Source organism: Lepidochelys kempii, unplaced genomic scaffold, assembly GCF_965140285.1.
Source record: "Lepidochelys kempii isolate rLepKem1 unplaced genomic scaffold, rLepKem1.hap1 scaffold_29, whole genome shotgun sequence".
NCBI classification, from domain to species: Eukaryota; Metazoa; Chordata; order Testudines; family Cheloniidae; genus Lepidochelys; species Lepidochelys kempii.
In genome coordinates, this window is record NW_027621931.1 from 541,159 (window position 1) to 564,908 (window position 23,750).

Here is a 23,750-nt window from a genome sequence, read left to right on the forward strand (position 1 = left end):
CATGGTTAATAGGCCCAATGGCTGTGATGGGATGTTAGATGGGGTGGCATCTGAGTTACTAAAGAGAATTCTTTCCTGGGTATCTGGCTGGTGAATCTTGCCCAAATGCTTAGGGTTTAGCTGGTGCCATAATTGGGATCAAGAAGGAATTTTTCTGCAGCAGATTGGAAGAGGCCCTGGACGTTTTTCGCCTTCCTCTATAGCATGGGGCACGGGTCACTGGCTGGAGGATTTTCTGCTCCTTGAGCTCTTCAAATCCTGATTTAAGGACTTCGATGGCTCAGACATAGGTGAGAGGTTTTGCACAGGAGTGAGATTCTGTGGCTTGCTTTGTGCAGGAGGTCAGACTAGATGATCATGATGGTCCCTTCTGACCTCAATATCTATGAATCTATGAATTAAAAACAGGGAGATTATAGCGGGTCCTGCTGAAAGGTGAACTGTCAGGCTGGAGGGAGGTTACCAGTGGAGTTCCTTAGGCATCAAGATTCTACAATCTATTCTGAAGGACGATCCCTCAATCTCACAGATCTTGGGAGACAGGCCAGTCCTCGCTTACAGACAGCCCCCCAACCTGAAGCAAATAATCACTAGCAACCACACAACAAAAACATTAACCCAGGAACCTATCCTTGCAACAAACCCATTGCCAACTCTGTCCACATATCTAGTCTAGGGACACCATCCTCGGACCTAATCACATCAGCCACACCGTCAAATGTGCCCAAATACATTTGTTAGTCTCTAAGGTGCCAGAACTACTCCTCGTTTTGTTTTTTGTTTTTGGGTTTTTTTTGCTGATACAGACTAACACGGCTCCCACTCTGAACTAAATGATTGCATCTCTCCCCAAAAGAGATCTATAAGCACAGAGAACACCCTGGAGACCAGGCCTTTAAACGTTAGGAAACATCAGAGTTAAGGTGACGGACATACTTTGCGCAGTGCTGTTGTGTATGTGTGTTATGATACAGACTCACAAGCGTGGCCTTGGGGTCAATTCCCTGCCCCCCACAGCATCAATTTCCTCCAGACTCCCAAGGGAAGTGGTGCTTCCTCCATCCCTTGATGAGATGCCTTTCTCGAGTCTGCTTTGGTCCAAAACTCGCGACTGCACCATGCAGGAGGCCTGTGATGTGTAGGGGGGCCAGATGAGATGATCTAAGAGTCTCTTCTGGCCTTCAAGTCTCCAAATCTCTGCAAAACTGGGTGCGGCACATTGAGCATCCTCTGATGGTTCCACGTGTGGCCTGCGTGAACCCTTGCACGACCACTGAGTGTGTGGGGGTGACCCAGGGGGAGCAGCTCAAACACGCACAGGAGCCGGCTCGGGGCAGGACATGAGCCCTGCAGGGCAGGGGTGGGGGTGGCAGTGACATCACAAGGGCCTTTTGCAGCACTCAGCTGATTGGTGAAAGGCGGTTGGGAGGCGGTGACCTCACAGAGAGTCCACGACAACGGCCAGGGAGGACAGGCTGCAGGGCAGGGGGATCTCAGAGACCCCCGGGGCTTTGCTGCAGGGAGTCTCCTTCTGGAGGTGTCTCCTTGAGGACTGAGAGAGAATTCAGGGTCATGTATGTCTGATATCTGCTAGGAGAGCAATACAGCGGTGCACAGACAATCCAGGAAGTTTTTGGAAACTGTCGGGGACAATTTCCTGGTGCAAGTGCTGGAGGAACCAACTAAGGGCAGAGCTCTTCTTGACCTGCTGCTCACAAACCGGGAAGAATTAGTAGGGGAAGCAAAAGTGGATGGGAACCTGGGAGGCAGTGACCATGAGATGGTCAAGTTCAGGATCCTGACACAGGGAAGAAAAGAGAGCAGCAGAATACGGACCCTTGACTTCAGAAAAGCAGACTTTGACTCCCTCTGGGAACTGATGGGCAGGATCCCCTGGGAGAATAACATGACGGGGAAAGGAGTCCAGGAGAGCTGGCTGTATTTTAAAGAATCCTTATTGAGGTTACAGGGACAAACCATCCCGATGTGTATAAAGAATAGTAAATATGGCAGGCGACCAGCTTGGCTTAACAGTGAAATCCTTGCTGACCTTAAACACAAAAAAGAGGCTTACAAGAAGTGGAAGATTGGACAAATGACCAGGGATGAGTATATAAATACTGCTCGGGCATGTAGGAATGAAATCAGGAAGGTTAAATCACACCTGGAGTTGCAGCTAGCGAGGGATGTTAAGAGAACCAAGAAGGGTTTCTTCAGGTATGTTGGCAATAAGAAGAAAGCCAAGGAAATTGTGGCCCCTTACTGAATGAGGGAGGCAATCTGGTGACAGAGGATGTGGAAAAAGCTAATGTACTCAATGATTTTTTTGCCTCTGTCTTCATGAACAAGGTCAGCTCCCAGACTACTGCACTGGGCAGCACAGCATGGGGAGGAGGTGGCCAGCCTCTGTGAAGGAAGAAGTGGTTCGGGACTATTTAGAAAAACTGGACGTGCACAAGTCCATGGGGCCGGATGCGTTGCATCCGAGATTGCTAAAGGAATTGGCGGATGTGATTGCAGAGCCATTGGCCATTATCTTTGAAAACTCATGGCGACTGGGGGAAGTCCCGGAAGACTGGAAAAAGGCTAATATAGTGCCAATCTTTTAAAAAGGGAAGAAGGAGGATCCTGGGAACTATAGGCCAGTCAGCCTCACCTCAGTCCCCGGAAAAATCATGGAGCAGGTCCTCAAGGAATCAATTCTGAAGCACTTAGAGGAGAGGAAAGTGATCAGGAACAGTCAGCATGGATTCACAAAGGGCAAGTCATGCCTGACTTATCTAATTGCCTTCTATGATGAGATAACTGGTTCTGTGGATGAAGGGAAAGCAGTGGACGTGTTATTCCTCGACTTCAGCAAAGCTTTTGACATGGTCTCCCACAGTATTCTTGTCAGCAAGTTAAAGAAGTATGGGCTGGATGGATGCACTACAAGGTGGGTAGAAAGTTGGCTAGATTGTCGGGCTCAATGGGTAGTGATCAATGGCTCCATGTCTAGTTGGCAGCCGGTATCTAGCGGAGTGCCCCAAGGGTCGGTCCTGGGGACGGTTTTGTTCAATATCTTCATTAATGATCTGGAGGATGGTGTGGATTGCACCCTCAGCAAGTTTGCGGATGACACTAAACTGGGAGGAGTGGTAGATACGCTGGAGGGTAGGGATAGGAAAGAGAGGGACCTAGACAAATTGGAGGATTGCGCCAAAAGAAATCTGATGAGGTTCAACAAGGACAAGTGCAGAGTCCTGCACTTAGTACAGAAAAATCCAATGCACCGCTACAGACTAGGGACCGAATGGCTAGGCAGCAGTTCTGTGGAAAAGGACCTAGGGGTGACAGTGGATGAGAAGCTGGATATGAGTCAGCAGTGTGCCCTTGTTGCCAAGAAAGGCAATGGCATTTTGGGCTGTATAAGTAGGGGCGTTGCCAGCAGATCAAGGGACGTGATCGTTCCCCTCTATTCGACATTGGTGAGGCCTCATCTGGAGTACTGTGTCCAGTTTTGGGCCCCACGCTACAAGAAGGATGTGGAAAAATTGGAGAGAGTCCAGCGAAGGGCAACAAAAATGATTAGGGGACTGGAACACATGACCTATGAGCAGAGGCTTAGGGAACTGGGATTGTTTAGTCTACAGAAGAGAAGAATGAGGGGGGATTTGATAGCTGCTTTTAGCTACCTGAAAGGTGGATCCAAAGAGGATGGATCTAAACTATTCTCAGTGATCGCACATGACAGGACAAGGAGGAATGGTCTCAAGTTGCAGTGGGGGAGGTTTAGGTTGCATATTAGGAAAAACTTTTTCACTAGGAGGGTGGTGAAACACTGGAATGGGTTACCTCGGGAGGTGGCGGAATCCCCTTCCTTAGAAGTTTTTAAGGTCAGGCTTGACAAAGCCCTGACTGGGATGATTTAGTGGGGATTGGTCCTGCTCTGGGCAGGGGGTTGGACTAGATGGCCTCCTGAGGTCCCTTCCAACTCTGTTATTCTATGATTCTATGAGTCTATGATTCAAATCCCTGACGTAATCCCACTCTGTCCAGTAGCCCCAGGCACATTCCAAGCGTTGGATTCGAGACAATGAGTCAGCTTCCTGCAGTGAGTTTCAGCCTTCCCAGAGGTAATTTGTGGGGGCTCGCCATTTTCGGATGTTCTTGTTTATTTCCCCTCCATCCAATTCAAATGAGTTTGAAATTACTCACGGCAACATTCTTTCACCTACTTTGGTAAACAGAACAGTTATCAAATGTTGTACTGAGAGACCAGTCAGTGGGGAACAGAGCAATAGTCATTTGTAAACCAGTTGCATTAAGAACCACAGGTCTCTGGATGGGGGTAGACCACCGTGGGGATGGGAGTGTCACAGAGAATTTGGAGGGAGGTGGCGGAGTAGAGGGTGGAAGAGGTTGAATTAGGGTACATTTTCCCTTGGCCCCGAAAGGGGCAGCACGACATGCCCAATTAAAAGGGGGTGTCACGCCTGAAGAATTTACAATATCCACCAAAATAACAGTAACAACAAGACAAACACAGAACACAATGTTTTGTTGCGACAGGGGACCCACGGCGTTCTGGGTTTTCTTCCACTGGCACCAGCTTGCCCAGAAAGTGTCTGAAAAAGAAAATAAGCATTCCCCAGCCCCTGGGTGGGGACAGATGATTGCTTAAAAATGCCCCTTTCTTTTCACATTTTTTTTGGCTGACTGCAGGAAAACCAAAAAATTACCTTTATATTTTGTTTGTTTGTTTTTTTATTCAAAGGATACTTGCTGCATACCTAGGCAGAGGAGGCCTGTCTATGTAAACACGGTCTGTTCCTGAAGTCTTTCCCCCAGCTCATCACTAGATGTGAGGGTGGAGGTCATTCAGGCCTTCCTTACACTTCGTATTTAAAAACTCCTTATTGTTCCTACCTCTGCTGGCCTTAGATTTCTCCTCCTGTCCCTTCTTTGGCAGCTCATATGAGGTGGCCAAGTGGTTAAAGTGGTGGGCTGCTAATCATTGTGCTTTGCATGCATGGGTTTGAATCCCATCCTCATTGTGTGCATTTTGTCTTCTCCCCTCCTTCACAAACAACCATCTCCCCTTTGGTACAAGCCACATTGCTTCCTGGAAACAAAAACCTTCTCAGGAACTCAGACCTCCCTTGCTGTCAATAAAACACGTCTAAATCCCAGATTTCTCAAAGAGTTCTTTGTTTCTTAGTATTTATCTCAAAAGGTAACAGCCTCATAACGTCCCCCAAACACCCTGGGACCAGCCCAAATAATTAAAATGCCCCCACCTCAGCCACGACAGTGACCCACAGCTAGCGTGTCTAGGTCAAGGTGCTCTGGAGGAAGCAACTCAAACATTTTCTCTCTGCTTCCCTTGGCGAGGTCTGACTGGGAAAACAAAATTGAAAATTTTCTGCTGGGAAACCAATTCTAGTCTGTTTGGGGACTTTCATTTGAATGGATTATTATTATTCTCTTCTGATCTCTGAATTATTTCAGTTCAGTCTTTGTCCTCCAGATGTGTTGCCAGGTGTTGAGCAGAGTGGGAGTGAGGCCAAGTCATGACGTCTCTTCCCCTCTTCCAACTTGCTAGGAAGTTCCGCTGCCTTGATGTGAGTCAAGCAGTGTCCATTGTCTCCGGGCTTTCTCGGAGGTGTCCGCATTGTACACGGTTCCTGGGAGAGTCCTTGGGAGCGTGGATACCTTTACTGGGCCATCTGTCTCCACTGTCATTTTGTAGCCCTGCAGCCCCAGCCCCAGAAGCCTGAGTCAGCTGCCCCGGGCTCTGAGACAGGTGCCCTGGGTGTTTTAATTGCAGTATAGACATAACATTAGGATACATCTACAGTGCAATGAATCACCCACGCCTGGCCCGTGTCACATTAATCCAGGACACCGGCTTGGGCTGTAAAGTAGCAGGGTACGTGTCTTGGCTCAGGCTCAGGACCCTGCTCTAGGAGCCCAGAAGGTTGGGAGGGAGTTTGGCAAGTGAAAAAGGTAAAACCGCAGTGAAGTATTCCCCTGGACTCAATGGCATTTCTCCATTTCTCTGTCTGCTTCGGAGCAGTGACAAAACAGGTCCTGCTGCATTCGTTATTTCAAAGGGAGGTTTAGGATTTTCATTCTCAGACACGGTGCACAAAGCAGGACTCAACCCTCAGCATAAACTGAATGAGCCGCCCACAGATTCTGGCAGCCCCAATGAGCCACTTGGTGTGAGAGCTCGGACCTGCCCCTGTCCCAGAGGGAGGGGGTCATCTGCGAGGGGACTGGAACACTGGCCTATCAGCCCTTCACACCCAAACTTTCAGTCACTCTATTATCAGTGCCTATGAGTGTAATTTAAACAACAAGAACGGCTACACTGGGCTAGACCAAAGGTCCATCTAACTCTGTTATTTGTCTTCTGATAGGAGCCAGTATCAGGTGCCTTAAAAGCCACTACTGGGAGTTGAACCCAGGATCTCCTGTTTAGAAGACAGGTGCCTTAAACCAGCTAATCCATGGTGCTTTCCTCTGTCTAATGTATGGTGTCTGCCCACACCTGACTCCCTGCCAACCCGCACTGGGCCCTGACAAGCGTTTCTTGTGTTTCGATTCTGTAAAGCAGAGAAGCGGGTGAAGTTTTACTCCCAAGGTGTGTGTGTGATTCTTTGGACAGGTCTATCCTACAAAATTAAGTCAGTAACAACATTACTTTGGGGTGTTAAAAATTTTACCTTCCCTGAGCAATGCAGTTATATCAGCCTAATCCCGGTGTAGATAGCACTGGGTTAACAGGAGGACTTCTTCCCACCCCACTCTGCCTCTTCGGCTGAGGCCTGCTGGTCCACCTTTCACTCGCTCCTCTCTCCCCGAGGCCTCCTTGCCGGCTGCTCATTCCTCTCCGCCCCCTACCCCAAGGTCTGCCCGCCACCCACACCTCTCTGACCCCTCCCCTGAGACCCACCATGGCCGCCGCTCCCACCTCTCAGCCCCACCCATGACACCCACCCAGCCTGCCACCCGTGCCTCTCCATCCTGCCCTGCCCACCACTTGCACCTCTGTGCCCCTCCCCTGAGGCCCACCCTGCCCACCTCTTTCTTCATGCCGCTGTTGTTATTCCATGACACATTAAAGATGGAATGAAAAGCTGAGTTTCCTCCAGGGTGAGGAAAGGAAGGAGACACCAACCCCCTGGCAAAGCTCTGTGCCCCACAGAAAACCTGCCCCCTGCTATTACAGTCACTGATGTACTGGGGATATGACGGGAAAGGGACTGTCTGAATTATCGAGGCAGGAATTTTACAACAATCTACAGCAACATCACTGGCCACAAACACACTCTCCTCATGCTCCAGCCAGAAGGGAAACGAGCAGGAATTCTTGTTCAGCCCTGGGCACACTTACACAACAGCACAGCAGTGAGTGTGTTGTGGACGCTGGTCTGAGGAAACAATTGGAAACGATCACTCAGTGAGAAAAGAACTAGAGCGTCGTGAGAGCGCTCTATAAAGCAAGTAGTTGTGGCTGAGTGGTTAAGGTGGTGGACTCGAAATCCCTTGGGGGGGGGGGTCTCCCTGTGCAGGTTTGAATCCTGCCAACTACGGAGGAAGTTGTGGCTCTTTAGTTTCAGTGCCTGAGCATCCTTGGCCCCAGTGGGAGCCAGGCTACGTCTACACGACAGAGTTATGCTGCTTTAGTTAAAGCGTTTTAATTAAGCCGCTGTTGAATGTCCACACTAGGCTGCTTGTGTCACCGGAGCGCATCCAGGCTAGCAGCTCTTGGATCGCCACAGAGAGCAGTGCATTGTGGGACGCTATCCCACTGTGCAACTGGCCACAGGGTGCTTTGGGAAGGGTTTGCAATGCCTCGTGGGCAGCCACACGAGGCAGGTTTCTCTATCCCATTGTTCCATGGGCATCCGACTCGATTGCCAGCTACTTTTCAGCTGCCGTGGGCGTGGTGGGCAGAGAGTGTGTGTGTGTTGGGGACAGACAGTGTGTGTGTTCGGGGAGCGTGTGTGTTGTGGAAGAGTGAGTGTGTTGGCATGCTGTCCCTAAGTTCAGACAGCTGCTGGAAGCAACCAGTCCTGAGTCAGGCGGAGGGGGACACCCCGGTCCTGAGTCAAGGGGAGGGGGACACCCCAGTCCTGAGTCAGGGGGAGCAGGACAGCCCCAACATCAGCCCCCACTTCCCGCACTGGCTCAGCACAGCTCAGCAGTCTCTGTCACATACACACACTGCTGCCTGCCTGGCTGTGTGTCAGGGTGCAGGACGAGGGGGGTTTAGAGGGCCATGGGCCCAGCACTTTTTAGCAGCCCTAAGAACGGACGACGGAGGGGGGAACAAGGTGGAGCCTTGGGGGAAGAGGCGTTCTGTGGGTGTGGCCTCGGAGGGAGGGGTGGCATCAGGGAGAAGGGGCGGTGTGAGATTGGGGCCTCAGGGAGAAGGGGCGGAGTGAGTGAGGGCTGGGGGGAAAGGGGTGTCATGGGGGCGTCACAGTTCGGACACCGGTGGCCCCCCCACTGTAAGGAATATTCCACCACCCCTGCTCTGGGTCCTAGGTGTGGTGAATTTGTCAGGTCTGTTGCCGGCACCCAGTGCCAGGAGGCTGAACAACAGCTTGAGTTGGTTCGTTACCCGGTGTGCTACACCCAATAATCACAACGGGGTGGAGAAGCAGAAAAGTTTATTTGCAGCTGCAAAAAGGTACAGGGAGAAGAAAATCTCAAATCCTGCACAACAGAGCAGGAAGTTACACAGGCTTTTATACATCCTTTTTCCCAGCATACTTATCCAATAGCAAGCTGCCCCAAGTATCCATATAGCCAGCCAATCCAGTTCCCAGCTAGTTCCCTGATTCTCTGTATCATTTGTTAAACGAAACATAAAGCTGCTTTATTCAGCATTGTTCTTCCATATCTCCCCTGTTTGGCCTTGCTTAGTTTCAGGCAGTCTGACTCTGCAACATACTGTTGCAGATTCTCAGCATAACTGCTGTGTGTGCCTCCAGGCCGGGGGGACGGGCAAGGACACCTGGGCCTAGTGCAAGGGGGCTTCATAGACACTCATGGTCTTCCATCTCCTCGAGTTACCTAGTGGCCATGCCCCAGTGTCCCCAACAGGTCTGAGACAGGAGTTGCTTGTGAATGACAGTGACCCCTTTGCCAATTGGCACCAATAAGCTTTTGTCACACATTGCGACGGGGCAAGGCAAGACGGCTATAGTTAAGTAGTGCGGAACAGGTATTTTAGCCCCAGCCTAAACAAATCCTTGGTACTATGGTAACCAAATGGCAGTTGTTTCAGGTTAATCAAGACACCTGGGGCCAATTAAGATCCTTCTAGAAAGCAGTGGAGATAGCTAGGTTGATTGGAATACCTGAAGCCCATCAAGGCCTGGCTGGAACTCGTGAAAAGCCTCCCAGTTCGTCAGTGAGGCGCATGTGTCAGGATCTGTAGGAGGAAGCCGTGCTGTTGGAGGAACCAAGCAGTGCAAATCCATATCAGGTGCAAGGAAGGAGGCCCTGAGGTAACAGCGAAGGAGAGACTGAGTGGGGGCTACTGTGGGGAAGCGGCCCAGGGAATTGTACACGTCCTATTTCCCAAAAGTCAGCTACCATAGCTGCTACTATTAGGGTCCCTGGGCTGGAGCCCAGAGTAGAGGGTGGGCCCAGGCTCCCCCCTCCCCTCCCTGATTAATCATGGATACTGGGAAACAGAGATTGTGCATGGGAGGGTTGCTTCTCCTCACCTCCCTTGCTGGCTTATGATGGCTCAGTAAGCTGTGGCCCTTGCCTCTAGGGAGAGAGAAGGGCTATGTGGACGGTCACAGTGAGCCTCTGAGGCTAGCAAAATCCACCAGGAAACGTGGGACCCATAGAGACAAGGACAGAGCTTTGTCACAACATGCACTGAGCTATACCCTCACACCCTGATATAATAGAAAGACCAGCACAAAAAACAGAGAAAGGAACAATAAGATACTAAAATAACAACAGTTGGAACTCTCCATTTCTCTCAGTCTTAGGGTGGATGGGTACGAAGAGCTGTAGCTACAGTTGAGGAACCAGGCGATCGGACAGCTGGCCCAGCCCTCCATACTAGTACCTCTCTGACATATAGGGAAATGGGTCAAAATTGGAATTCATGTCATGACTCACTTCCCATAGGGGATCGGTCTGTCTCAGGCTCTGTCTATACTTCAAACACTGGAAGTATTCTTCTGACAACCTAACACTGTCTACGCTGGGGCTGAGGTCACATTAACTACTTCTCTCAGTGGAGTGGACTTTTCACACCCCTGAGAGAGGTGGCTACGTCAACATCGCTTTTCAGCATAGACCAGACTTTAGATGGCTTCTTGACCTAAAAGGTAATGGACTTCAGCCTTTTCCTTGGTGGTTGAGGACTGCAACTTTCCTACCTGCTGAACACATCCTATGACAGATGACTTTCCTTTGCAAATTAGAGAAGTGGGGAAGTCAGTGACCCTTACAGTCTAAGTGTAAGAACTTGTAAAAACTTCTACAAATTGTCTCTTCGAATAATTTTGCTTTCACTAGAAATAGACTTTGAAAGTAAGCGAAATAAGTTCTATTTGAAACACAAAAATTTAAAATCTATACTGGGCCAATATTCACTTATACACTCTCACACACATTCTTCCACCCCAACCATTGGAGTGAGGTTTTCTACCAGAACTCCTTACACTACAGGGGGTAAATTAAAGCAAATTAACTTTTCAAGATCAGCTGTCACTTCCTGTATGACTAACAAAACAAAAAAAACAAGACACTTTGTTTTACAAAGTGATTCAGATTATCACACAATTAGTCTCCTACTCTTTAACCAATAAATTCATTTTCATTGGAAACAATAACATATTCAAAGAGCTCAAATTCTTGTCATATGAGTTTATTTTCTTTTAATCCCCGTTGCCAACAACTGAACCTTGGCTCTAGTTCTGGTTTGTCCCAACATAGGTCCCAACCAATTCTCTGAGTTCACATATCGCTGGTTCTTCTAAAAGGCATTTATCGGTATAACTATATTGCTCAGGGCTGTGAAAAATCCAGAGTTGAGCAATGTAGTTACACAGCCCTAACGCCCTGTGTAGATAGCGCTACGTCAGCAGGACATATAGCTTGAGGGGGCTGGACTAATGAAGTCCGACGGCAGAGATCTCTCCCATTGGCTTAGAGCATCTGTAATAGCATGCTACACCAGTGCAGCTACATGGGGGCAGCTGTGCCAACATCAGCTTTATTGTGAAGCCGGAGCATCAGACACAAAACCAGAGAATCAGGACTCAACATGCGAGTATCTGGAAATCTGAAACTGGAACCGGACACGTTCGTTGCCTCATTGGTACCATCATTTCCACAGCCTGAAAGTCCTTGTTTCTGTGAAAATAGAATGAATTATATTGAAATTATAATTCATTAAAGAAATGCTACTTGAAGGGTACTTGAAGCCATCTGGCCTGACCCTGTCACAACCCCTATGTTCACTCTTCTAGAAAACTATGATCAATTATTTACATAGTATGGCTTGTTTGAGGTATCATTTGAAAATGCATAATCTACAGAATATTATCCTCCTGTTAAAATATGTGTAGCAACACTATGTAAAATTATGAGATTTTACTGTATCCTATTAGTGAAAAAGTTACAATTCTGTGGAACACCCTCAGACCAGTTCCTCAGAGACAGCAAGGCAAGCAGCTGGTCAAATTGCCATTCTCCAGGAGGGGGAAGGTGTGAAGAAGACATTTACATTCCTTCACAGGGACCACTTGAAGCTCATAGCTACAACAGACAGCCGGTCACCATGACTCAGCTGAGAACTGAAGTTGTTTGTCGTACAAAGGACTGAATTATAAAAAGAGGGGAGGAAAATGCTTGAGACTCTCTCTCTCCCCCTTTTCCTCTGCTCATGACAGCTCCTGAAGAAACTGAACTTGGCAGCAGGGGCGAATTAGGGGGACTTCTGGCTGAAAGGACAGCCAGCCTGCCTCAGGATATAGTGAGAGAAACATTTGCTTTGTATCCGTTTTAGCTTGTTAACTTAGATGTTAGTTTGGGTTTTATCTTGCATTTCTTTTGTAAACAATTCTGGCTTTTATACCTCACTACCTGTAGTCAATTAATATGGTTTTTTTGCCGGTAGTTAGCCATCTCATTTTATTGTTTCATCTAACCAGTGTGTTGGGATTAAAGTGTGTTGGAAAATCCATTTGGGATAACAAGGCTGGCACGTGTCATTTTCCACTGATGAAATGACAGACTTCATATGACCTTGCGTCGTTCAGTAGTGTGCTGGACAGTGAAAGATGCACAAAAGTCCGGGACCAGAGAATTTTCTGGGGTTCTCCTGTGGTGCACTGTAATTCGTGAGTCGCTGACTAACAGCGCTCAATACTGTGTAGCTGGCAGCGAGTTACATGCTGGAGACTGGGTGTTAACTGCCCAGGAGTGGCTGTTCTCACAGTAAAGCAGTGTAAAAGCCACCCCAGCTTGGGCAACTGAGGGGAAACAGCTGTTCAACCAGTCAAGATTGCACTGTGGTTAATGTCACAGACACTCAATTTCAAAGCATCTCCTAAAACACAGAGAAAGTAAATCCATGTCCCAGAAGTTGAAGACTCCAGACAGAGGACAAGTCTCCCTGGAACTGCTTCTTGCAGAGAGAGAGAGGTCCAGACACAATGAGAGAGTCCTGGGGAAGCTGGGAACACTAAGAATGGGCTGGTGGGGTTCAGTGGAGAAAGGGAACAGGAAGGGCAGGGATATCACTGAATGCAGGATCTCAGCAGTCCTAGATGTCAGGATAGCACCTAGTGCAGCCCATTGGAAAACATAATCCCAACTATACATATAAAATGATGGGGTCTACATTAGCTGTTTCCACTCAAGAGAGGGATCTTGGAGTCATTGTTGATAGTTCTCTGAAAACATCCACTCAGGGTGCAGAGGCAGTCAAAAAGCAAACAGGGTGTTGGGAATCATTAAGAAAGGGATAGATAATAAGACAGTACATAACTTGCCTCTATATAAATCCATGGTACGCCCACATCTTGAATATTGTGTGCAGATGTGGTCGGCCCATCTCAAAAAAGATACATTGCAATTGGAAAAGGTTCAGAAAAGGGCAAAAAAACCCGGACTAGGAGTATGAAACAGCTTCTGTATGAGGAGAGATATGTAAGACTGGGACTTTTCAGCTTGGAAAAGAGACAAGAGGGCATATGAGAGAGGTCTATAAAAGCATGTCTGCTGTGGAGAAATTAAAGAAGGAAGTGTTATTTACTCCTTCTCAGAACACAAGGACTAGGAATCAACCAATCAAATTAAAAGGCAGAGGTTTATAAGAAACAAAAGGAAGTATTTCTTCACACAAGGCACAGTCAACCTGGGGAACTCCTTGCCAGAGGACGTTGTGAAGGCCAAGATTATAATAGGGATACAAAAAAAACAAACAAACACCATGAGAAATCTATTGAGGACAAGTCCGTGAATGGTTATTAGCCAGGATAGGCAGGGATGGTGTCCCTAACTTCTGTTTGTCATAAGCTGTGAATGGGTGACAGGAGATGAATCACTTCATGATTCCCTGTTCTGTTCATTCCCTCTGGGACACCCGGCGCTGGTCACTGTCGGAAGACAGGACACTGGGCTAGATGGACCTTTGGTCTGTCCCAGTGTGGCCGTTCTTAAATACCAGGGAACCTAGTGAGTCCAGTGCAATGGGAGGGAGTAGGAAAATCCCTGGCTGTGGAGAACACTGGGAAATTAGAAACTATCATTCACAAGCAACAGACTCTAAATAGTCTAGAAAAGCAGAATGTGAAAAATAAGAATTGGGGTCATGTGACTTCAGGAATGAGGGACTCAAAAAACCAAGTCTGCAGAGAAGGTAGATTGTGGTTAGTGCACATGGGTATGGGGGGAGCAACTCTCCAGGTCTCAAGGATTTTCACCAGCAACCGAGGCCATTGTCCCATGCACGGGGCAATCCGGAGCAGTGAGGAGTTGTGTCATCTGTAATCCTGGCTGAGTTCCAATGTTCTGCTGCTGGAGCTCCCTTGTCTGGATTCCCCCAGCCAGCATTCAAGGTCTGTGTGATCAGTAACCCTGGACCAGCCGCTCTGACCCCAGCAGCCTGCTTCTTACACCCCAAGCACATTCTGGTCTGGGTGGAGAAGGCTCAGTGTTTGAGAGAAGGCCAGGGGTAGGAAGCTTCTGCTCGTTATGCTGGACCTAACCCCCCGTTTTACTTGTGCAAACAGGAGATATTTGACACTGTGCGATTCTGCTCCTGTGCTCTCTTCCCACAGCGTTCAGCAGCAGGGGAGGGTCTCTGGTCGTGTGTGTGTCACTGGCATGCTGGGGTGATGCTGGAACAGGACAGAGCAGAGGTGGCATTGTGGGGGTGGCGTGAACCTCATCTCTTCAGTTCCCCTTCCAAGAACCGAGGGGACAGGAACCCTTACCCAGCGAGGTCACAGTCTCATAGGTCTCCTGCATGACATCTCTGGAGAGGGCTCTCTGAGCGGGGTCCAGCAGAGCCCCCTCTTCCCTGGTGAAATACACAGCCACCTCCTCGAAGGTCACCGGCCCCTGAAAGAGCCAGAGCCCCACACTCAGGACCTGCTGCCCCACTCACAGCCCCACTATTCACGGGGGAGAGGAGCCAATCCAAAGGAAACTCTGGGTGGACCGCAGCCAACAGAGTCCCACCCCCACCCCACTCAGACCACCCAGGAAACACCAGGGTGAGGGGGCGAAGAGACACCCCTCCTCTCTCCCAGCAGATCCATCACACACCGACTAGCCACAGATTGATACCGGAGATGCTGCCCCGAGCAGAGTCTAGGGAGAGATCTCTTGTAGGAAGCCCAACACCCTCCTCCTTGTGAGGAGCTGGATATGAGGCAGGAGAATCTCCCCTAAGCCTGACTGGTGGCTTCCCCCTTCATATTTAAAGGCACCCACTGGTTAGTTGGGTCAGGCTCCAGCACTAGTAGTCTGGTCCTTTTTCCCAGCCCCATCTACGTGCGTTATTTTCTGTTCACCAAATTGGAGCATTTCCACCTCCGAACCTCATGGGTCTGTTCCAAGAATCTAGGCCACTTATTAAACAACTCCCAGCAGGTCTGCCACCCCCTGGTCTCCTCCCTTTCTCAACCCTGTGCATTTCCTGTCCCCGCTCCAACCTCCAAACCAGACGGTGCAAACCTTCTCCTCTCCCGTGTATTTGCTGTCCCTCTCCCTCCTGCAGGAACAGATCAGAACCCCCCCAATAATCCCTACCTGAGCTGGCTCCCCTGCAGCTATGTGGCTCCCCTGTCCCATGGGAGGACGGGATGAACCGGAACGAAACGTGAGCGTCGTTCTGCAGCCTGATCGGGCGAGAAGGGCCGTTGTGGAGGTTTGGAAAGGGCATTAGTTCATTTCACATCACGCTTCCCCAGGCTCTTTCCTTGCAGAGCGAGATCCGAGATTCTGCCGTGCTGAGAAAATGCTAAAAGAAAAGGAGTACTTCTGGGACCTTAGAGACTAACCAATTTATTTGAGCATGAGCTTTCGTGATCTACAGCTCACTTCATCGGATGCATACCGTGGAAACTGCAGCAGACTTTATATACACACAGAGAATATGAAACAATACCTCCTCCCACCCCACTGTCCTGCTGGTAATAGCTTATCTAAAGTGATCATCAAGTTGGGCCATTTCCAGCACAAATCCAGGTTTTCTCACCCTCCGCCTCCAACACAAATTCACTCTCCTGGTGGTGATAGCCCATCCAAAGTGACAACTCTCTACTCAATCTCTGGATTACAGCAGAGACCTGGCCCCTCCTGCCAGGCTAAGCCCACAGACACACTTTTAACCTCTTTTCTCTCTCCCGCATCCCAAAACAAAGTCTCTGAATGCAATCCTAGAAAAAAGCAGAACCAAAGGAGTCCCTTTCGAGGATTCCCTCTGACACTGACCCCACGGCAGCCACACCCCAGCAGGAGGGACATGGAGTCAGGAACTGGGTTTTCCTCTCTCTCATCCTCGTCTTGTCCACAGGAAAGTGATTCTCCCCACAGTGCAGTAATACATCTGTCTGGGCAGATGAGAGAGCTGGAAATCTCTTTCAAAACTCTTTTATCCCACGGACCCTGTCAGTCTCTCTATCTCCTTTTCCCTGTGCCCTCTCCATGCCTGTCTGCTAGGAAACTCTCATTCCTGGGTTGTTTGCTCCCCCATGGCTGGATTTGCTCCTGCAAATGGCAGGAGAAATGGGGTGGGGGGCTGTTTGTGTAGAGTCATTTTATAGGCCTTCACTGCCTGCCTGGGATTTCCCCATTGCCTGCCTACGACCCCCACCTGCCCTCCACCAGGATCTGCCAGCCCATTTGCCTGGGACCCCCTCCTCCTCCCAGCAGGACCCCCTGACGCTTTACAGGAGGACCCCTCACTCTGCGCCAGGGACCGCCCCACCACAGCTCTGTGCACTGGGCATGGCAATGGTCCCAGGAGCCAGCTGGGCAATCCCAGACAGAGCCCCTGGCACAGCACCAGGCAGCATCTAATCCCCTGCCCCACCTGCCCAAGAGACCCCCACCCCCACTGGTCTGCAGCCAACAGACCCCCAGCCATACCCACCTCCAGGACCCATAGCCTTAGGGCTGGGCACATCAGAACTACTCCCCGAAACCCCAAACCCTCCAGAACCCACCAACCTGACTAGGGTCCCCCCTGCCCAGCCACCCAGAGGCCTCCCCCTACCACAATGCCCCTTCAGCTCCCGCTGCAATCTCCCCGCACAGACATGCACCCCCCAGCAACAGTGTTCCCTCACAGTGTCTGGTAAGTGGATAGAAAGTTATCACCACCCCCTGCTGGCCAGTCACACAGGCAGAGGGAGCCCGGGGGGACGCCTCTTTAACAGGAGAAGGGAAGCCATGGAGGGCCAAAATAAGTAAGACATTTCCATACTCTGTCACTCGCAAATAATGGCCACCGTGGATCCACCCCAGAGTTGGCTACAGCTTTGCACTGCGGGAAGCCCCCCCTCACGGAGACCCTTTGTCATGGGGTTTGGGATATTTCTGAACCACGCTGCACTCAGAGGGACCTCCTCATCCCATGCCAGCTGGAGAAAAGAAAAGGGTCCAGCCAACTCTCCTGTTACCAACTGGGAACCACCCATCCCCCAAACAGGGGGAGGCCCCTGGCTTTGATGGGTATTGAATCTATGGCTAGTCTCTTTTATCAGCAAACATTTTTAACAGAGAGAAAGGAGGGAACAAGTGATTCTCAAAGGAGAGGGAAAGATGATCATTGTTGCAGGGGGGTTAATTTCCCAACCAGGATGGAGAAGGACTCAGGGCAACAGGTTCCCCCCAAAGAAGGACAAGTTGCTAGGATTTAGAGACATGGGGAACAGCCCCTAACCCAAGAGGATTTTTAATTGACATTTGATCATGACATCGTAAGAGGGAAACCTGAGATTTGAGATCAGTGTTCAGAAATGAAAGAGAAAGGGTGGAAATCTGAGGGATTTTGGATCCATTTATGCAAATTATAGAGAGGAAAGTGGAAAATGAGAGGGATTTTATCGCAGTTGTTGATAGGAGGTAAAAGCTGAGTGTATTTCCCACCACTATTTGGTCAATGAATAGAGCGGAAATGGGCAACATTGGCAAACGTTTGAGATCCATATTCAGGAATCTGAGGAAAGGTGTAAATCTGAGATTTTCGTCGTAATTTATAATTACAGAGACAGGGAAAGCTCTCAGGGGCATATTCAATTAGAAGTAGACAACTAGAGTAAAAGTGGGGCAAACTTTTTTTATCAATCTTTGAGACGTACAGAGAAAACGTGTCACAAACTACGCAACTGAGAACATGGGATAAACGCCAACACCGGGGGGGGGGATTTTATATGGCTATTAAATAACGAGCTGGAAAAGGGGGACCGTTTGTCATAGAAAATCCAGCCTGTCCAATACATAAACAGAAAGTGATGGTCCCCCCCCCGGCCCCCGTTCACCTGGGCAGCAGGGAGTCCTCTGAGGGGCTGACTGAAGGGGGCGGGGGGGGGAGCTGGAGGGCTCCCTGGGGGAGGGGAGGGGGCGGTAGTGGGGGATGGGCAGGTGGGGGCAGGTGGGGGCTGGGGGCAACGGTGCGGAGTTGGGGGCATCAAGTGGGACTGGGAAGCCGGGATCGGGGGCAGCCCCATGGGGGACACGTCCCCTCCCTTCCCCGCCCCGGCAGAGACCCGGCGTCTCCTCCCACCCCCACGCCGGGGCAGCCAGGTTGGGGGATGGCTCCGGGGTCCAACTTCCCACCGACACCGGGACAAATCGCTGCGGATAAAACGGGGGGAAGGAAATCCCGCCCCCCCCACGGGAGGGGAGTTTCAATGGACATGTGAGGAGGAGGGAGAGACGGGGGGGGGGGATCAGGGGAGACCAGAGAGCGGATCAATGGGGGGTGGGGGGAGTTTACAACCAGGTGGGAGCTACCGAGAGGGAAAAGGGGAAAACTGGGGGGCATTTGTGCCCGGGGGGGGAGGGGATCCAATTAACTCCCCCGCCGCCCCCCACTTCCCCCCCGGGAATTTCCTGGCTGCACAGAGACAGTTCAACCCCCACCCCCCGCAACTCCGGCTTCTCCCCCCAACACCCCCCAAGGGACCCCGCCCGCCGGGCCCCAGTCTCTGCCCCCCCCAATCCCAGCCGTGCCGGGGGCAGAGAGTCACTTTCCTGCCCCCCCGCGGGGTCTCCCACTCACCGGGTCGGGGGCGGGCAGAGCCGGGGCTGGTCCCAGCTGGAGAAAGCCCCCTCCGGCCGGGCACGGGGGGGTTAATGACGGGCCCCCCCAGCACAGACCCCGGAGCGGAGCCGCAGCTGCTCCTCCGAGAGACCCGACACGAGGCAGCGCCTGGGGGCGGGGCTTAGAGCAGACCGGGGGCGGGGCAGCGCCAGGGGGCGGGGCATGGAGCAGACAGGGGCGGGGCAGCGTCGGGGGGCGGGGCTTGGAGACGACCAGGCGCTGCCTCGTGTCGGATCTGTAGGAGGAGAAGCTGCGGCTCCCTCCGGGGTCTGTGCGGGGTGGGGCCCGTCATTAACCCCCCCGTGCTCCGGTGAGTGGGAGACCCCGGTGCGGGAGCGCTGGGCGGGGGGGGCAGAAAAGTGACTCTCTGCCCCCTACCTGCCCATCCCCCACTGCCGCCCCCTGCCCGCCCCCAGGGAGCCCTCCAGCTCCCCCCCCTCCCCCTCCAGTCAGCCCCTCAGAGGGCTCCCTGCTGCCCAGGTGAACGGGGGCCGTGGGGGGGGGACCATCACTTTCTGCTTATGTATTGGACAGGCTGGATTTTATATCACAAACGGTCCCCCCTTTTCCAGCTAGTTCTTTAATAGCCACATAAAAGCCCCCCCGGTCTTAGCGTTTATCCCATGTTCTCAGTTGCGTAGTTTGTGACACGTTTTCTCTGTACGTCTCAAAGATTCCTCAAAAATACCCTCAACGTTTGCCCCACTTTTACTCTCGTTGTCTACTTCTAATTGAATATGCCCCTGAGAGCTTTCCCTGTCTCCGTAATTATAAATTACGACGAAAATCTCAGATTTACACCTTTCCTCAGATTCCTGAATATGGATCTCAAACGTTTGCCAATGTTGCCCATTTCCGCTCTATTCATTGACCAAATAGTGGTGGGAAATACACTCACCTTTTACCTCCTATCAACAACTGCGATAAAATCCCTCTCATTTTCCACTTTCCTCTCTATAATTTGCATAAATGGATCCAAAATCCCTCAGATTTCCACCCTTCCACCCAAGGGCTGGCTTAGATATACAGATAACAGTCATAATTAGGGCAAGAGTTTGCAGGCAATGAAAACAGATTAATTGACAAACGTGAGCAATATCTAATCCTTTAAAGCCTGAAAGTGCCTTGGGGGGAGGGGACAGGAGCCGGCTGTGTGGGGGCGGTGGGGCTCATATACTGGGCATTGAGAGGCTAGAACCAGCTGTGCGTTGGAGAGATGGGGCATGAACCAGCTGTGTACAGGGGAAATGAGCAGGGGAGAGGTGCTGTGGACACGGCCGCGAGCAGCTGTGAGTGCCGTCCTCTCTGCAGCATGATGAGAGAGCCTGGCGTCCCACTGCCGATCCCAGACTTGTATGAGGAGGGAAGAAATTGGCATCAAGTCTCAACCGCAGCCAGCCTGTGCCCTGGGGAGGAGACGGGTGTCTCCAGGGAGAAATCTGGGGGATTGTGACCCTGCATGCCCCACCCACCCTCTGATCAGCAATTCCGGATATTAACGGTGATTCCAGAAACAAAGAGTTATTTTGGGAAAAAATGCAGTCCTAGCGACAATTTCTGGAAAACACTGGCCTTGGTTGTAACATTAAATCCGATAGTCTCAAGATCTAGGCCTGTGTTGATCAGATCTGCCACTCTGCCTTCACGGAGTTCACTCTGCTGGTGGGTTCTACCCCTTCCCCAATTCTGTGTCTGCCTTGTCTATTTAGATTGTAACTTCTTCAGGACACGGGCCATCAACGCTTCTCGGTTTGTACTGTGCCTAGCAAAATGAGGACCCACTGTTAGTTGGCCCTTAGGCACTAAGGTAATGAATATGATTTATAATAATCATCTCCTGGCACTTTGAGCCAAGGAAGCCGGCCTTGGGACGTTACTACTTAAAAGTGAGCTGGGCTTAAAAGCATGGAATATTCTTTGTGACAAGTATCCCACAAATTCCACTGACCTCCCTTGTTTTCTTTGCCTTGAGCAGGGTTTCCAGTTTCCAGAACTGATGTGATCTCGCAGCTGGAACGAGGGGAGGAGTCGTGCGTCCCAGACCTTCATGACTCTAAGAAAAAAGTGCTCCCGAGAGCTGCCTGCATAGGTGAGGCATTAGTTAAACCAACGCCAAAACTGTCGGTGAATACAGGAAACATTTGGGATGCCCTACAAAGACCTTGTGAGCTCTCCAAGTTCTGGATTGTTCCCTGCAGATGTAGAATCGTTAGGCAGAGGTCACTCATGGCTTCCCACCTATCCTGACTGACAACTGGCAGCAGGTCCCTCCCCAATCTCGCTGTCCCCTGAGATTTCTTCTGAGATACGGACCCAGAACTGATCCCTTCCTTTCTCTCCTCTGGGGAAGGTTTAAGGGAAAATCAGCTCCTGATAGGTTTGATCTGTCCTGTACACATTTTGGTTCCTTCATCCCTTTTCCCATTCTTCTCTCTGAGATTTCCTTTCTCTCTGGCGCAGGCAGAGACTTACGTCTGGATTCTCTCGGTCTCCCGTCAGGTGTTGGGATGGTGAGTGAAAACGAGGAGGAGCCCCAGCAGGAAGATGCTGAGCGAGTAGAAGCCCATGGGATGTTGTCAGGAAGGTCCAAAGGGAATGATTCTGGGAGCTGTGCACGCCCAGAAAAAACAAAACCCTGTGAGAGTCAGCAGAGGCCAGAGGAAAACTTTGGTAGCCAGTCAGACCCTATTACACGTGAGAGAATGAACTTGGAAGGAACACGCTACACATGCCTCGAGTGTGGGAAAAGCTTCAAAGGGAGCTCGGACCTTCTCACACATCAGAGAATCCACACGGGTGAGAAACCTTACGCATGCTGTGTGTGTGGGAAATGCTTCAAGCAGAGCTCGCATCTCATTGCACATAAGAGAATCCACACGGGTGAGAAACCTTATGGATGCCCTGAGTGTGGGAAACACTTCAAGCAGAGCTCACACCTTATTACACATCGGAAAATTCACACGGGTGAGAAACCTTATGGATGCCCTGAGTGTGGGAAACACTTCAAGCGGAGCTCACACCTTATTACACATTGGAAAATCCACACGGGTGAGAAACCTTACGGATGCCCTGAGTGTGGGAAACACTTCAAGCAGAGCTCACACCTTATTACACATCGGAAAATCCACACGGGTGAGAAACCTTACGAATGCCCTGAGTGTGGGAAGCACTTCATTGACAGTTCATCCCTCCTCTCACATCAGCGAATCCACACAGGGGAGAGGCCCTACACATGCTCTGAGTGCGGGAAAAGCTTCAATCACAGCTCTACCCTAATCACACATCAGAGAACGCACACAGGAGAGACCCCCTACATGTGCTCTGAGTGCGGGAAAAGCTTTAATCGGAGCTCTGTACTGACCACACATAGAAGAATCCACACAGGTGAGAAGCCTTATGGATGCTCTGAGTGTGGGAAACGCTTCAGTCGGAGCTCATACTTTATCATACATTGGCGAATCCATACGGGTGAGAAACCTTATGGATGCCGTGAGTGTGGCAAACACTTCAATCAAAGCTCAGCCCTTACCACACATCAGAGAATCCACACAGGAGAGAGGCCCTACACGTGCTCTGAGTGCGGGAAAAGCTTCAATCACAGCTCTACCCTAATCACACATCAGAGAACGCACACCGGAGAGACGCCCTACATGTGCTCTGAGTGTGGGAAACGCTTCAATCAGCGCTCAACCCTTATTAGACATCAGAAAATCCACATGGGAGTGATCTGTAACAAATGCCTTGACTAGGGCTGGCCAAAGGTATTTTTTTCTTTTAAATCACATTTGCTAATTCCCACTTAGTGATCTGTGCCCCATCTTCACCGTGGTTACTCAGCTCCCCCAGATGAGTTGCCTGCTCCTGCCTTTTGCAGCTCACCCTTCTTTGGGGTCAGTCCTGTGATGTTTTATATCAACTCCTTTCCTTTTGGGTCAAAGGAGCGTGTGTCCCTCCAGCCAGGAATGTTCATCAGCTCCAGGTGGGGGAGAGAGGTTTGTTCCCAACAAGCTACACTGAGGCAAAAACTACCCGTGCCTTACATCCACTAGGACTGTACATGGCGTTGGCTGCTCAAGTTAGTGATCTTGGTGTTAAAAGACAATTACAGTTGTCGTGCAGATGCAGCCGAGGTGCAGTGGTTGGCATTAGCTTTCCCCTTGACCTGACCTAAACTCCATCACATGTCCTAGTCTAAACAAAGCCTGAGCATCACAGTTATACTGTTCCCCCATTTAAAAACAATTGTTAGTCATCAAGTTCCCCCACCAGGATCATATTGTTTCATTCCCAGTTGTCACAGTTCAGAGCGCTGTTGCTTCACGTTTTCCTGAAAGCAGATATTTTTCCTCCCGTTTTCCTCCGTTAAAATATATTGAAGTATAACAAAGAGCAGGAATAGGGAAGGGATAGGGAAAAATGTCTTTTCCCCTCTGTAACAACAGAAGAACATAGGGTAAATCAGAGGGATTCTCCATCACCATCTCTATCCCCCTGTTCTTCAATTGGTAAGGTCAATATTTCCCGAAGGGGCTGGGAAGAGGATTCTCTAGTAAATGATTTGGAACTAAGCAAAAGACCCATTCATTTGCCTCCCAAAGCAGTTGTGGCCCATGCCCTGCAGGAGGTTGCTCCTGAAGATCTTCCCTTCCTAATCAGGTGCATGTTGCCTCTTATTTGGGAAATGCAATCCCTTCCTAGGTAGAGATGGGAAAAATGGAAGTGACATTTCTGTTCAGCTCACTCCTGGGAGATGCTGTAAATGTGTAGGAAATGAATCCATGAGGAATGTGATAGAGCTGCAGAAAGACACCCATTTTGAGTAGATACCTGACATTTGGTGTCTTAGAGGGATTCTAAGCTGCACCTGAATTTAGTCCCTTATTTAAATCTGTTGCACCAGATTAAAGAAACAAAAGGGCATATTTGGGGGAGTTCTACCTCA

The 23,750-nt window shown here is 50.3% G+C and overlaps 1 protein-coding gene across 1 annotated transcript in view; it reads left to right on the forward strand.

Annotated features, from left to right (window-relative positions):
- The window catches only part of LOC144930022 (uncharacterized), a 149,751-nt gene extending 127,194 nt beyond the window's left edge, over nt 1-22,557 (forward strand). Inside the window, exon 4 of the mRNA XM_078851057.1 lies at nt 21,587-22,557. Within this exon, the coding sequence (XP_078707183.1) occupies nt 21,587-22,557 (971 nt within the window). The remainder of the gene's footprint in view (nt 1-21,586) is intronic.
- The last annotated feature ends 1,193 nt before the right edge of the window (nt 22,558-23,750 follow it).